Consider the following 16,663-nt stretch of genomic DNA (forward strand, 5'->3'; position numbering starts at 1 on the left):
TACGCACCACAGCTTCCCCAAGCTCACCACTGTACAAAAGTTAGAGAGAGTAGGAAAGAGAGAGGGTATTTAGAGGGACCCTTTTCATAAACAGGGGGTTACCCTCAAGAAAAGAATCAAAAGGGAGACTACACAGCTACTACCAAAAACTAAAGAAGTCATTGTGATTAAAAAAACCAGTTTTCATCTCCAAATGTGATATTATTTTGTTTTCTTTAATGTCTGTTAGCGTATCATTTTCAGTTGATTGTTTAATGTGAAGGGGCTGTGTGTTTAAGAGGAGAGGAAAAATCAGAGGCCCTTTGCATTTGTTTCTTTCTTTCTTCGAAGAGGTGCAAATGGGGTTGTTTGATTTTCATGTTTACTTGTAATCTTTCGTGTTTGTGTTTGAGTGGAGAGGGAGAGAGAAGAGGCTCAGGTTTTTTAGGTGTTCTTTCCTTTTGGGATGGATACTAAAGGCAGGCTTGTTGCTGGTTCACACAACAGGAATGAATTTGTGGTCATCAATGCCGATGATGTTGGAAGAGTGAGTGTTTGAAAAGATTTCATCATCATGTTGTTTAGTGTGTTCATCTCTCAAATGGATTGTACTCGGTGTCACTGTTTTTATGATAAATGTGGTTAATTTTTAAGGTTTTATGCGATTTGGTATTTTTTTAAAAAAAAAAGTTTTTAGCGTCCATTGCATTTTGTTCTGGATGCTCAGATTTACCATCTTCTTAACACAATCCTGTTTGTACAATTTGCCCTTCTGCGTCAAACCACGATTTCTGCGTCATGTGAATGACTTTTCCTGAATTAGCTTCTTTTGCCTCCTTTTTAACTTTTCTAGATTTCAGAGCCGGTCAAAATTCTAGCTCAGTTGAATTCTTTAATAATTTTACATTTTCCTGCATGTCCACTACTCTTTAGTTCAAAATCAGTCTCATTGATTGTAGAAATCTTGTGTTCTCTTGATTTGATAGCTCGTTCACACTTCAAAGATTCATTTTTGCAATTTCAGGTGACTTCTGTAAAAGAGTTGAGCGGTCAAAATTGCCAGATTTGTGGGGATGAGATTGAATTCACCGTAGATGGGGAGCCATTCGTTGCCTGCAATGAATGTGCATTCCCTGTTTGTAGATCTTGCTATGAATACGAAAGAAGGGAGGGTAATCAAGCTTGTCCTCAGTGCAAAATCAGATACAAACGCATTAAAGGTTAACTAGAGCCTGAAATTTTCTCAGCTTTTTGTCTGCTTTTGGTAATGCCTTAAATTACCGGCCTACCTAACTTTTTAGGGAGTCCTAGAGTTGATGGAGACGAAGATGAAGACGAATTTGATGATTTGGAGAACGAGTTTGACTATATCAGCGATGAAAGGAGAGCCCCTTTGCACTTTTCTGAAGCTGGCCAATTTGCTCGCCATAATATTGGCCGGAGTGCTTCTGGGATCACCATTCCGTCGGAAGTGGACCATTCAAATCTTAACTCAGATATCCCTCTTCTCACGTATGGTCAAGAGGTTGGTTGGGCGTCCATTTTTCCTTCATCTGTTTGTTTCTCGAGTATAAATTTGGGTTTGATTCGAAAATTTCTCAAACCTGGAATCTTGATGTTTCTTGTAAATGTACAAGTGTTTTGATTTAAAAGTTTACTGAAGTCTCGTGTCTTTTTGAAGGATGATTCGATTTCTGCCGACAAGCATGCTCTTATTATCCCACCATTTATGAGCCGTGGAAAGCGAATACATCCGGCTCCGTTCACCGATTCCTCCATGACTTGTAAGTTACCCTAGAATTTGGTTTAAAAAATTTGATGTTTTTCTTTAAAAATCTTTTTTCTGGGTTACAAATGTTATTTGCCTACTGACATTTCAGTGCCACCACGGCCGATGGATCCGAAGAAAGACTTAGCCGTATACGGTTATGGTACCATTGCCTGGAAAGATAGAATGGAGGAATGGAAGAGAAAGCAAAATGAAAAGCTTCAAGTGGTTAAGCATCAAGGAGATGAAGGTGGTGTTAATGGAGATGAGCTGGACGATCCTGATTTACCCAAGTAGGTCCACTCGTTTCGATTTTCATTTATGTTCGGCATAGAAGTGTCGGTGGTTTGTCTTGTATTGTGATTTTTCAATCGATTCAAGTTTTTAATAAAATATTAACGAGTGGTTGACTTGTTGCTGTAGTAACAACTCTTTTTTTCGTGGTTGGAATTTAATAACAAGTTTTAAGTCAAGAAACGATCGTTGGTGTTCACAGTTTCTTTTTTTCCTCTGGAGACGGTGCACCCTATGGATAACAAGGCCTATATTTTGAACTCAAAGTTCTATTATATCCTCCATTGGCAGAAAATGGATGAAGTCTTAGGCTGCATTTGGATTGATGGATTTGAAATTCGCGAATTTCGATTATATTGTTATTGGAAAAATGAAATAATGGATGAAATCTTAAATCTACATCTTACTTATTTACATATTAATTACACAAAGTACAATGAATTTCAAATGTTTTCTTTTTTTGAGTGAACTTGAAATTGAAATCTATGAATTTGAAATCCATCGTTCCAAATGCAATCTTAATAGATAAAAGTTTTGAAGTTGTAATAATGTTGGAAACAAACTCTTTAGAAGGTTGGAACTCGGGATAACGGTTGAGGAGCTTACCCGGAAGAGGATTTTGAATGTGTTTGTCATCCTTGATATCTCTCTTTTTAAAACTTCATTATGATATGATTTTCAGGATGGATGAAGGCAGGCAGCCACTTTCCAGGAAGTTACCGATTTCTTCAAGCAAGATTAGCCCTTACCGAATAATCATTGTAATACGGTTGGCGATTCTTGGGTTGTTCTTCCATTATAGAATTCTTCACCCTGTGAATGATGCCTATGGATTATGGTTAACATCCATTATTTGTGAGATATGGTTCGCTGTATCGTGGATATTTGACCAGCTTCCAAAATGGTACCCCATTGAGCGAGAAACCTACCTGGATAGGCTCTCGCTGAGGTATATATCTATCTTTATATTTCCTCCATCCACTATCTGGTCCATTTCAGTTTGTTTTTATTTATAAATTCATGTGGATTGAAAACTTTGATTAGGTACGAGAAAGAAGGAAAGCCCTCAGAGCTAGCTCCTGTGGACATATACGTGAGTACGGTGGATCCAATGAAAGAGCCGCCACTTATTACGGCAAACACAGTTCTTTCTATACTTGCCGTGGATTATCCAATTGACAAGGTTGCATGCTATGTCTCGGACGATGGCGCTGCGATGCTTACTTTTGAAGCTCTTTCTGAAACATCTGAGTTTGCTCGAAAATGGGTCCCATTTTGCAAGAAATATAGCATAGAACCTCGGGCTCCTGAATGGTATTTTGTTCAAAAGGTCGACTATTTGAAAGACAAGGTCGAGCCAACATTTGTGAGAGAACGCCGTGCAATGAAGGTGTCCTACTTATTCACTGTAGCTGTTTGAGAATTTTCTGTTTTTTCTCTCTTAGTACGCATATTTTTTTTGTGAAATGTAGAAGAAGATGCTTGTATTCAATTCAGTTAAATTCCCAGTTTTGGTTTTATTAGTCGACTACCAAGAAATTGAGTAAGTTCTGTTTTGGTGCAACTTTAATGGCTGCAACTTGTCTGCTGTGACTACTTTCACACAGAGAGAATATGAAGAGTTCAAAGTTCGAATAAATGGATTGGTTGCCACAGCGCAGAAGGTTCCTGAGGATGGTTGGACCATGCAGGACGGAACTCCATGGCCGGGAAATAATGTTCGAGACCATCCAGGAATGATACAGGTATAATTAAAAATTCATGCTCGATGTTGTCCTACATATTTGATGAAGAGACAGCAACATACTATTTACTGTCAAATGCTGTTTTTTTCATTTTAGGTGTTCCTTGGTCAAAATGGTGTGCGAGATATTGAAGGGAATGAGTTGCCTCGGCTTATATATGTTTCTCGTGAGAAGAGGCCGGGTTTTGAGCATCACAAAAAAGCCGGTGCTATGAATTCTTTGGTAATTCAATCTTGTTATTTCTCTCTTGAGATTAGTTTTTAACATATTGAGCTGTCTTATTCATTCTCTTTGTTTTTCCCTTTTATTGTGATTCCAGATAAGGGTGTCGGCTGTCATCTCCAATGCACCTTACCTACTCAATGTTGATTGTGATCACTATATAAATAACAGCAAAGCTCTTAGGGAAGCTATGTGTTTCATGATGGATCCTCAGTCTGGAAAGAAAATATGTTACGTGCAATTTCCTCAAAGATTTGATGGAATTGATAAGCATGATCGATATTCAAATCGCAATGTTGTCTTTTTCGATGTATGTGTGACTCCTTTTGTGAATATTGGATCAATCCTTTCATAAGTTTTATCTTCAGGAAGCTAATGTTCTCATGATTTCAGATAAATATGAAAGGACTTGATGGGATCCAAGGTCCGATATATGTTGGAACTGGATGTGTCTTCAGGAGGCAAGCACTTTATGGATACGATGCCCCCAAGAAGGCTAAGCCCCCTGGTAAGACATGCAATTGTTGGCCAAAATGGTTTTGCTGCTGTTTTGGATCAAGAAAGAAGAACAAGAAAAAGACGTCAAAGGATAAGAAGAAAAATACCAAGGTTAGGGAAGCTTCGACACAGATTCATGCTCTAGAAAATATCGAGGAAGGAATTGAAGGTGAGTGGATATATCAGGTTGCAATAATTGCTCTCGTTGTTCTATGTGGCTGCATTGATCAAACTTGGTGTTGGGTTTGCCGTATAATTTAATTAATTTGAGTTGTACAATTAACATTAGTTAAGGACAGAGCTCGGTCCTATAAAAATGTCAAAAGAGTCATCAATACCCTTTTTCAAGAATCTGATGAATGCTTTTATTTCCCCTTTTTTTGGCAGGAGTTGACAGCGAAAAATCATCCCTCATGCCCCAAATAAAGTTCGAAAAAAAATTTGGACAGTCGCCGGTGTTCATTGCTTCAACACTTCTAGAAGATGGTGGTGTTCCTGCCGGAGCAAGTTCTGCCTCGCTCTTAAAGGAAGCTATTCATGTCATTAGTTGTGGTTATGAAGATAAAACTGAATGGGGAAGAGACGTATGTTTTCTCTGAAAATACAATTTTCTTCATGACATTTTCTTGATTTATATGTTCTCACACCTCTATTCTTCCAGATTGGATGGATTTATGGTTCTGTTACTGAAGATATCTTAACCGGTTTTAAGATGCATTGTCACGGCTGGCGATCTGTTTATTGCATACCCAAAAGGCCCGCGTTTAAAGGGTCGGCCCCGATCAATCTTTCTGATCGTTTGCACCAAGTTCTTCGATGGGCCTTGGGATCAGTTGAAATTTTCTTGAGCAGGCATTGCCCGATTTGGTATGGGTATGGGTGTGGTCTGAAGCCACTAGAGAGATTTTCGTACATAAACTCCATCATCTATCCATTGACTTCTATTCCCTTGATTGCTTATTGTACCTTGCCAGCAGTCTGTCTCCTTACAGGAAAATTCATTGTCCCTGAGGTAAGCTTTGTTCCAGAATTGAGCTAGTCCAGTAAACTTTGCATGCTATTTCAAATTTTTTTCCTGCTCATTATGGATGCAATGCGGGATTAATATTAAAAATGAAGGCAAGCATGCAACACAAACATAATTTACGTGGTTCGGTCTTGACTACCTTGTATCCACTGCACAATGCCTAGAGGGCTAGAATTCTATTAGATCTTTTTTTAGTAGGTTGCAATAATCATCTCCTTATATAAGTGAAAATATTGGATATATGTGGTAAAAAGTGGATAAATCATATTAAAGATGAATCATAATCTTAATATTATCAATTAAATTTTGTAATATGTTCTTTGATTTCTAACAATAGTACACCCAAGCAGAAACTTCCTTCTTACCTTTAATGGCACTGGTGCTGATATGTTTCTTGTTAATCTACAGATAAGCAATTATGCCAGTATACTTTTCATGGCTCTCTTTATATCAATCGCTGCAACGAGTATCTTAGAAATTCAGTGGGGACGTGTTGGGATAGATGACATGTGGAGAAACGAGCAATTTTGGGTAATTGGAGGCGTCTCAGCTCACTTCTTTGCTCTGGTCCAAGGTCTCCTTAAGGTCTTGGCTGGTGTGAACACAAATTTCACTGTTACTTCCAAAGCTGCAGATGATGGAGAGTTTTCTGATCTCTATCTTTTCAAGTGGACCTCATTGTTGATCCCTCCGTTGACGCTAATGATCATTAACATCATTGGAGTTATAGTTGGCATATCGGATGCCATAAGCAATGGCTACGAATCATGGGGTCCTTTATTTGGCCGTTTGTTTTTCGCAATTTGGGTCATTCTCCATTTATACCCTTTCCTCAAAGGTTTCATGGGAAGACAAAACCGGATTCCCACCATCATTGTGGTGTGGTCTATTCTTCTTGCTTCTATATTCTCGTTGTTGTGGGTACGAATCAACCCGTTTTTGTCGAGAGACGGTATAATACTTGAAGTCTGCGGGTTGAATTGTGATTAAAGATGTCAAACATACCAGCCTTTATGAGTTTATATGCGGAAAGTTTTCATGGTAGCTGCAGCAAACAGAAGAATTTCGAGGGAAAGATCCCAATCTCTGATGGACATGAATTAGAAAGATTTTATTTGAAGAAGGTATGGGGCGATCTGTGTGTATATAAAAAAGATTGGGATGCACACATTTATATTTGTTTCATCAATTCTTTGGATAAATTATGTTATGTGATTCTAAAAGAAAATAAAGTCAAGTTTTTTTCATAAATTATATTACCTTCTTGCGAGGGGTAGTCATACAAGAACCTTTTTCTTGTTTTAGACTCGAGGGCTTGTTTTGTTTCTTTCTCTGTGAACTTGGATATTTGATTCTGGCCTTTATTTTGTGCAGTATTACCAATTGTAGATGTACCCACTGTTTTTTGTAATAAAAACAAGTCTTGTACAATGTTCTCTTTGAATTTGTATCCTATAGATTAGTATATTACTCATATTAACCTTGTACTTAGAAAATTAGACAGAGAAGTTTAAGGTTGTGTTTAGATTGATGGACTTGATACGACGAATTTCAAATTTGTTGACATGCTTATAATGAAGTGAATTTCAAATCCATCTTTATATAATTTCAATAGAAAATCCCGATTTTAACTTGATAAGAGGAAGTAACCCACCTCCTCCTCGGCTCCTCCATGCATCTATCTGTCTTTGATGAGAACATAATAACCGAGTGACGTCATACTTCTTGCATGAAAAGATTTCGATAATGAATTTCCTCTCTTGGTTTCATGAACTAACGAAAATTTTGCTCACTCGTGATTTCCATAACTTTTAATAAAGAATATTATATTAAATGTGCCTTTGTTTTTATGTTATGCAACATGATTTATAACTCCCAAAATATATTTGGATAAATAGTCAAGTACGCATTATTGGTGTTCGATTATTCACCATCAATTTATTAGATAGAGGAGATTCCATAAAATTCACTAGAGGATTTGGACAATATTTGCTAGAGAAAACTGTAAAATGTCCCTCCTAGGTCCTAGGGCCAACGCTGCCGGCATATTATGCTAAAAATCAATCATAGTTGGAACATTCAAGTAATTAATTATTATTTGTTAGGTCTTTAATATTTTAGAGACTGTAACACAAAAAATTGTATTATAATAATCTTCAAATCAAAATAGAAAAAAAGAGAAAAGTAAAGTAAAGTAGTTAGCCTTTTTTGCATCTGTATTAATTTCTCTCTTTTGCAAACCGTGATATTTTTTATGCTCTCGAGAACACACACTGATTATTGGTTATGAGTCGTCGCAAAATCATACATAATGGAGGGTTTTAAATAAGAAAATATAGCATAAAACATGAAACAAAATAAATTATAAAATCAACACTAATTGACCTCCGAGGTTAATTACACAGAGTACCAATTCCAGAGAACACGATAACACAACAAATCAATAATAAGCATGTTAAGAGATACAAGAAAAGATAGAAAAAAGCTATTTCCCCTCAAGCTACATAAACTAATATAAATATTTGATTGAGATCAGAGGACCAAAAGTATCCTCAATATGCTTGCCTAAGATTGAATAGCTAACACAAGGCATATTTCCTCCAAAGTCGAAAAGCGACACCAGAATCAAGCATCTAGGAATGTTACCTTTTCCGAAGCGTGAATCTCATGAACTGTCTTTATATATGCTCATTGATATGCTTCTTTTGGAGTAGCATATGTCCCTTCCGATCCAATCTCCCAGCTTCCACTTCGTCTTCCCCAACTTGAGTGTCTCACATCTGATTGCATGATGGGGACTCGCCTATCGGATCCAAAAACAGAATCGCGTTCAGAGGAATTATGGTGGGGAACATCAGTCCCTCTGCTACGAATATCTGCTTCAATATCTTCAATGTTGTGACGCTGCGAGATCTTCAAAAGATCTCCACCGATATCTAGATCATCTTCCACTTTCATGCGTCGGTCCTCACCAGTATCAACAGGTTCAGCATCCCGGGTGGTAGGCAGAGGAGGCCTTTGTGGTTCCTCTTGTACAAATGCTAGGAAGTTGTTTTTTGAAGGTTTTACCTTCGTACAAAATACTTCCAAAAAGTTATTCAAACAACAGCGATCATAAACATTGATTCTGTTATCAGCTCTATAGCGGAAATTTTCGTAGGTTGTCTGCAGAAACATATCAACAAAGAGAATTTGAATTAATTGCAACCGGGTGAAAGAACTATATCATGGAAAAATCACAGATGATACAATAATGATTCACAACAGCCAAAACCACCAGAGAGTTACATTAATTTAATAGGGAAAAAGTCAGATACGGTAGAAATTTTCATTTTACATCAATTTAATTCCATTGCTCTATCTCAATGCAGTGTTATCCTTAACGAACTTTTGACTGAACTTTGGAATGTGACTACTATATCAAGGGCGTTAATAGCCTCCTTCGGCTTTACTCTCCCCAAGCAATCCAAATCACCACCCTCATGCTTCCCTTCTTTTTCCCTAAAAACAGATTACCACATATACATTTTATCTTCCTTTCAAACAAACGCCAACATATTCCCTTCTTCCCAACCCACTCAATCATTTATTTTTTCAAGTATAGTAAAGGATTCCAGAACAAGGGAACAACCATGTACCGATGTTCTAGTAGTATGTGCCTAAAAGCCCAGAAAATAAAAAGATATCCACTTGAGTTATTACCATGGTTTCAATGATTGGCCGTCTACTGTCCAGGTATCAAATTCTGATAAGCAAATAGCACAAATTTTTCAGAGCACAAACTACATTAGCTCTTTCTACAGTTTCTTGAATAATCAAAACCAAAATCTAACCACCAACCAAACAACAGGCAACAAGAACCAAAAAAAAGAGTTAAATAAAAAGGACAAATAGATAAAACTATAAATCCAACCTGATTCGTGCCTATTAGATAAAGGTGAAACCCGGTAAGTCCACCAACAAACCACAAGGAAATAAAACAATATGACATCAGAACTACAGAAGGTGGAGATTCTTTCATTGCTTTCCATACAGTCCCATGATAATCATCCATCAGAACCTTGATGTACAAAGCGGACATCGCAAACACGTAGATACAAAGAAGGGCAGCAGAAGACACAAAACAAAAGAAAAACCGGTAGTTCCGCTGCACATTGAAGAATTGAAGAGCCAGTTAGGGCAATAAAGTAAAAATACAGTAAAAAAAATAAAGACGTAACACATCTATAAAGGAAAAGCAGGGAGAATCCAAATGTTAACAGTCTCAAGATGGATTCTCATACCAATCCTATGCACTGGCCCACCCAAGGGCAGTGGTGATCAAAACGCTCCACACAATTGTTGCAAATGGAGCAATGTGAACAACGAGGAGGACGATAGAGCATGCAAGTATCACAATATTTAACTCTGACAGGAAGTCCATTAACCATCACTTCTTTACTTCGAGGAAACTGGAGGCTTGGTGTCTGCCGCTCACCAATCTCCACTGATGCTGAATTGTCATAACAAAATTCTTCTTCAGGTGGATGTGAATTACGCGGTACGATACCTGGATCCCGAGCTGAAGTGAGGAGAAGAAGCACCAACACCTGTCAAAATTAGTTAAAATCTCATTATAAACCAATAAAAACTTGGATTAACATAAACCATGCATCAAGAAAAATGCCATCATATCTTGATGCCATTATATAGAGCAGGGTGAAAAGATCAGTGAATAAAGGTAAGTGGAGTGCATAATGGAATAAAGAGGATGGATAACACGAATATAAAAAATCTAAGGGTAATGAAATCAATGCATAAGATATAGCTGGAGCCAATTTGCAATTCACACGCAATTACAACATAACAACAAGCATTTTGTCCAGTAAATCGCTTAATAATCACGGTTGAGCAAGCACAGGTTGGCATTTAATTTAAGCCAGTAATAGATGCACATGATTTGCGTGTGTGAAATAGTGGATATAATATATTATAATCTTGTAAAAATTAAAAAGACAGATGGATTTTATTAAAAAATTGGACTATAATAGTAATAAAAGAATTGTTGAATAACAAATAAAATATTGGGAAAAAAATACTACAATGCAAAATTAAAGCGGGAAATTGGAAAGGAGTTTTATATATATATATATATTCAGACGATCAAATGAAGAGAAGAGAGTGTAGATTGATTTTATAACAAGCTTCACCACGAGATCAAAAAGGGTCCCTTTCTTTTGTATGTGTGTGTGTTATGACAACAAATTAAATGTAATTTCAAATAAGGAGAATTTTTCATGCCAATGAGCAATGGAGTAAGTACTTGGGAAAAATGGTATGACGTACATGAGAAGATGCAGCCACAATATCTTTGGTGAGAAGGTAAATTAGCATGTCTCTGTTGAGAAACTGGGAATTTAAATAATTTCACACATTGACATACCATAGGGGCCCAAAAAGTTACTATGATGGTCATTGCTTACTATATCGCACCGCTAGCATGTCCCATATCGCACCGCTAGCCTGGTGGGACATGACGGGGTGGTGAAAGGATATGGATGTATAACATAAGAAATGTTCTAAATTGCGGCCCAGGTAGCGGCCGACCGCACCGAAAAAGTGCTAGTCGACCAGCCTAGGCGATCTTAGGTTGATAGTCTGGGTAAGAACGATTTGTATCTGTTAGAAGGAATTTCCAAGATTTCGACATGCTTCGAGAGAATAGCAAAGATTCTAGGAATGATGAGACTGGAGGAGATCACGATTGGAGCCTTAGTAACTAAAATTTTTAAAATTTCCCTTATTTTTTTTTTATCACACCTAGCAACTTCTATGCGGGCGCCTAGTCAGCGCCTAACGAATTTTTGAACCTTGAACATGAGATATGAAAAATTGATAATGTGTGTGGGTTGATTGTTGATTGAATGATCCATGCTCATGTTATGTCCACAACAAACGGTACTTATAGCATACATGACCCTCACCACCAGCCTTCTTTGGCATCAACCATGCATGCTCTATAGGAAGTTTAGGAAATATGGCCAGAAGTAAAATACGAGGATCGCCAAGTCAAATGTCCACACATCCTTGCCGCTTAGAACAACTATGATTGCAATCATACAAAAGGCAGGGGAAAGCGCACACCAGCCAAAAATTCAAAGCATGCCATGTTAGTTCAAAAAGCATCTAAGAGTAAAAGAGTTTTCGCACTAACATGAATTGTGAAGACTATAGCGACAATCATAATAGCATATCCTGCATTATACGAGGAAAACTCGTGGCGAAGATGCCTTGCAACAAAAACACAAAACACAGCGACTGGGCCGATTATTAACAATAAGGTGACGAGCAATGACCTCGCATCAGGGCCAAATATCAATCTCCCACCAAAGAAAAAGATCTGAAAGAGGTGGATGGTGAAGATGTTATTCAATTTATAAAATCCAAAGCAGTAACAAATTATTTATGAGAAGTTATTACATTTATAGTATTTAGTTTCCACAATTTAACCCATTTTGACTGTTTAATAAATAAAAATATCTAACCACAGTGGATACAAGTTCTCACTGCATACCCTTAGTTTTAATATTCTGTAACTCCATAGATGCACAAGTGCAGGCATACACCAGACACACACATGGCCAATTTTTAGCTCTTATTCCCTGTGCAAGGGACACTTCACTTTATTTTATCATGTTGGTGGCAAACATAAGTCAGTGCCATAAAACAAGTGTAAGGATGTGTAGTACTTCATGATTCGAAATGCATGTTAGCCCCACATGTAGGCTATAATTACATTATTGGCTGCAGTAAGGAAACCATATGCATACCAATGTCCCCTAAACCATTCTAAGATCACAGTCTCCAATATCAATATAAAATGAAATATCCCTCAAAGAAATTGCTTCTAGTCCAAAGATGATAGTAGTTGAGAACATAGAATCATTCATTGTAGAATCCATTTTTCAGATAGCCTTCAGTCCAAGACATGTTTATCGAGTGCTCTGTTGAATCATTTCTTGTATATTTGATAATGAAGAAACTTATAATTCAAGCCCTCACGCTATTTTAAGAAGTTAAGAAGATAGTGTTTTGGTTAAATGTAACAGATGCATTAATCTCTGTTGCCTCACAATTTCCACTTGATTCTTTTTTTGGATACAAATTTAGACGACAATGTGAAAGAGACAGCATCCATCATCATGATACATATTAATCATCTATGATACCTCAATAAAGCAAGAGTTAGCTGTAAAAGCCCGAGCATCAGAGATAAAGTTCACACCCTTCAATTTCAACTAGAGTTATCCAAGTTATCATGATAAGCACTCTATAAAGTCCACAACTTCCCAACAGTACTGGACAAGATCAATTTCCGCTTGAACAAAAAAAAAGGCACAAAAATGAACTTAAAATACTTGAAATATTTATTTTTGATGTTAATAACACTGATAAAAGGCAAAACAGTGACAGTATAAGCCAGAGTAAAAGCATAACTCAAATCCCAGATAAGAAGAACCCAGAAATTTTGAAGTATGAACAAACAGTAAAGTACCCAAAAAACAAACGCAGAAACAAAAATCTCACATTATTCCCCTTCCAAACTTCGTAAATGCGCTTAGCCATTCAGTATAAACAGCAGCGATGAAGAAAGAATAAAGAGAGCTAAAACTACGCCGCCCTGATCTGTCCTAAGCTGGAAAGGAGTCAAAGATTTGGAACTTGCAGTGATTGTCCATCTCCTTTTTCGAGACGTTCAACCACGACCAAAAGCAATTGCACAAGTGAGCAATTTTCAGTTAGAGAATTGGGCTGAATTTTGAAAAAACGCGACCTTTCGGCAGGATTTATGAAATAAAAAGTGGGGGCTTCATAATCTTCTTGGCTTTCTGTGATCTGACGATGAGAGTGGGAGAGCGGGTTTGGAATTTTGGAAATCATGGTTTATTTTTAAAGTTTGGGTTGATTTTTTTTAAGATATATTATTTTGGTATATATTCTCCATCTATAATATGTTCAAACGTTATATTTTGAAACATCAATATATATATCGACTTTTAATAAAAATGTATACGAGTGAGCAATAGACGGAGAAATATTTTTGATGTAATATTATCTAATCCTGATAAACAATATCATTTTCTTAATGTAACTCATTTGATGCATATTACGGAGACAGTCGAATTTCTCCATTGTTCTTCCAAACCTACTTTAAACTCATAATCTCCTTATTACAACGACCTATTTTCCCTTCGATCGGAGGGTCTATTTTAAGGTTTAAAAAGTAAAATGTCCTATATCACAAACACACACCACGGGTGTAAATTACTAATATCGGTACAATGGCAAACTATAACTGATGCCTGGTTGTCTCTGGTCATGCACAACTGTCAACATCATTACAATTTTCTAAATTAACAATTAAATAATATTTTTAGTTTGACGTTGTAAAACAATATTAAAAACTAACCTCCATTCTCGAATTTTAAGATATGGTTACATTATTTCATATTGTTTTTTCAAAAGCACAGGCTTCAAAAGCTGAAGAAGACAGGCTGCTTGCTGTAATGATTCGAACAATAAAAGGAGAAGAGAATTTAACGTGCAAATCAATTAAAAGTTGAACCAAAATATACAGAGAGGTTAAAGGAGTACACTGCATGTGTGACACAAAAAAAGGAACTTCGACGTTCAAAATTCTGTGTTCTTGAGAGCTAAGAAGATCAATTGACGAAATGATTGCAGCACAAGAAACTGAAGAAAAAGCAACCCAAAATTAACAAACAATGTATGATCTTTACATTAAGTGACACTTACGGGCCACGATGATCGAGAAAAGTGTGCATCATTCAAGATCGAGTATAGAAAGGATTTTAACTTGATCCACAAAGTCTGAGCCTTGTAGCATACACTGTTAACATTCCAACAGCACAGCTTCAACATAATACTTACCAACCTTTTCCAGTGCTCGAAACCCCACTTTCAGCAGAAACGATTTCTTCAAATGCTGATAATACATCAGAAGGCATCTCGTTTGACGATCCAGCAACATATACAGAAGCACCTTGACCAAGCAAACTCCGTATCCTAGAGCTTTGCTCCCTGATTTTGTGTTGCACACACACTTTCTGTGGCTGGTCCCTTCAAAACGCAGCATAGAATCCTCCACCCTTGTCTTCGGATATATAGTACCCCTACGTTCTGTGAATGTTTCATCCAAAAATCTCAATAGAGAAAGTCATTATATTTGTTTCTACATAAGAAGAAAAGAAAATGATTGGAGAAGTTGGGTCAGATTCATTTTGAAGTGCTCTTTCTTCCACAAATCCATGAAAAGGTGCACATCCCGTTCCAGGGCCAATGAGGATAAGAGGAAGGGATGGTGGTGGAGGAGGGAGCGAACCTTTCTTAAACCACGCTGCTATTAGTGCATCTGCTGACAAATAAATACAATTTGTGAAAACATATAAACAGGAAACCAATGTTTTTTTTGGGTATAATAGATCGAAGTCAGAATATGATTATGGACTAACTCTGCTGAGGATCAAGACTCGCTAACCATGACGAGCAAAGACCTGAACGCTTCCTCCTGTATGGGGTCGTCCATGTCACCACACTTATCGTTAAGTGCACTTGATTTGGATGAACTGAATGATAAGAAGAGATGGAGAAGGCTATAATTTTTAATGTAGGAACCAATTGTTCCAACCATTTGAAGGTCATTTGCACAGAAGGGAAATCCTCCAATACCTACATTACAGCGATCGACCACTGAAAATGAGTATGAATGCATGGTAGGAAAGAATTTAGCAATATTTACAGACGACTGGAACTATTTTTCCTTGGTTCATTAAGAAAGAAATCGCAATTTAATTTATGCGTACAAACAAATTTATTTCCTTCATGCAAATGGGTTATGGTATATTTTCCCAAATCCCTAGCTACCTATATACAAATGGCTTGGTGATATATTTTCTCACATCCATCATATAATATGTCAAATAAAGTTGCCAATCAAGGACACTACCATTTTCCTTGAAAAATATGAAACATGGAAGGTGAATATCGAATGTCTTGCATTTTCCAGGGATTACACGCAGAAAATTCACAATATCTTGTCACCTCTAAAACAGCTCCTTCTGGTTGTACTGGTACAGATCATCTCTTCCTTCCGACGAGGCAAAATATTAAAGCCTTTCATTCTCTTGTTCAGCACTGGCAAAAACACCCATGACCTAAAGAAACCCGTAGATTAGAAACAATACAACTGAACGTATCTTGATAATAAAGCAGTTGTGCAAGATTAAAATCATATCACGATACAGGATACACCAATCAATCGTGTCGTCGATTCAGAATAATTTGACAAAGCAACTGGTATAGCTTACCTCAAAGAAGTAACACCTAGGAGAAGCTGAGGCCACGTCCATATTTAGCTCAACAAAAGTCTTTAGTTTCACAGGGAACAGGGAGGTATTTATCCCAGCTTTATTCCCTCTCTCTCGATCGGCAGACAAGTATTCTCATGAAGATAAATTTAAAGAAAGACTAGTTGTTAAACAAAATCAATCCACTTAGATAAAGCACCAAGTACAATTTATTATTGTAACCAATGCCAGTCCAGTGGTCCATGTGTAACATGCATGTATATATATATGGACAACTGATGATTAAACAAGATATGTAGAAAAAGTACGTACAACAGGAATCTATCATGCGAACCTGAATTCTATCTTTTAACATATATAATTCAATTTATGTTTTTAACTGATAATATAATCAGTCTTATGTACATAATTGAACAATGATATTCAATGAAAATGGCGTCCGAACTAAGGAAATGCGTACGAATAGTAAATGTTAATGCTCCGAACTAAGGAAATTACGTTGCAAATATTTTAATCCAATTATAATCAATTAAACAATAAAAAATAATATTGTATATAAGATATTCAATAGATACAGATATGCATAAAAAAATGTTGTCTTTTTTTATTAGGAAAAACTATATTTATTGGTGTCAACGATATTTCCCAATTTTTTTATGCTTTCCATTTTTTTCTTGGGGCCTCTACTTCAATTGTACCTAGCCCAATAATATTTGGGCCTAGCCCAGATGGAAGTAATTTTGGGCTGAGGCCCTTGATACGA

General features: G+C 36.8%; 2 protein-coding genes across 3 annotated transcripts; one reads left to right on the top strand and one right to left on the bottom strand.

Annotated features, from left to right (window-relative positions):
• On the top strand, positions 1-6,977 carry LOC140970378 (cellulose synthase A catalytic subunit 2 [UDP-forming]-like). The gene is made up of 14 exons (XM_073432056.1): positions 1-526; positions 1,004-1,199; positions 1,281-1,504; positions 1,661-1,763; positions 1,860-2,040; positions 2,724-2,990; positions 3,086-3,431; positions 3,649-3,786; positions 3,883-4,008; positions 4,106-4,318; positions 4,402-4,675; positions 4,894-5,090; positions 5,168-5,518; positions 5,942-6,977. The coding sequence occupies exons 1-14, from the start codon at positions 446-448 to the stop codon at positions 6,521-6,523; spliced, it is 3,279 nt and encodes a 1,092-aa protein (XP_073288157.1). The 5' UTR covers positions 1-445; the 3' UTR covers positions 6,524-6,977.
• Positions 6,978-7,891: 914 nt separating this feature from the next.
• Positions 7,892-13,467, bottom strand: LOC140970379 (protein S-acyltransferase 8-like). Of its 2 annotated transcripts, XM_073432057.1 has the most exons (5): positions 13,100-13,467; positions 11,727-11,912; positions 9,817-10,122; positions 9,447-9,680; positions 7,892-8,698 (listed from the first exon to the last, which is right to left on the bottom strand). In XM_073432057.1, the coding sequence occupies exons 1-5, from the start codon at positions 13,136-13,138 to the stop codon at positions 8,222-8,224; spliced, it is 1,242 nt and encodes a 413-aa protein (XP_073288158.1). In that variant the 5' UTR covers positions 13,139-13,467; the 3' UTR covers positions 7,892-8,221. The 2 variants fall into 2 exon arrangements, with proteins under 2 accessions (XP_073288158.1, XP_073288159.1); XM_073432058.1 differs by lacking the exon at positions 11,727-11,912.
• Between the last annotated feature and the right edge of the window lie 3,196 nt (positions 13,468-16,663).

The sequence above is a fragment of the Primulina huaijiensis genome, unplaced genomic scaffold (assembly GCF_012295235.1).
Source record: "Primulina huaijiensis isolate GDHJ02 unplaced genomic scaffold, ASM1229523v2 scaffold5913, whole genome shotgun sequence".
NCBI lineage: Eukaryota > Viridiplantae > Streptophyta > Magnoliopsida > Lamiales > Gesneriaceae > Primulina > Primulina huaijiensis.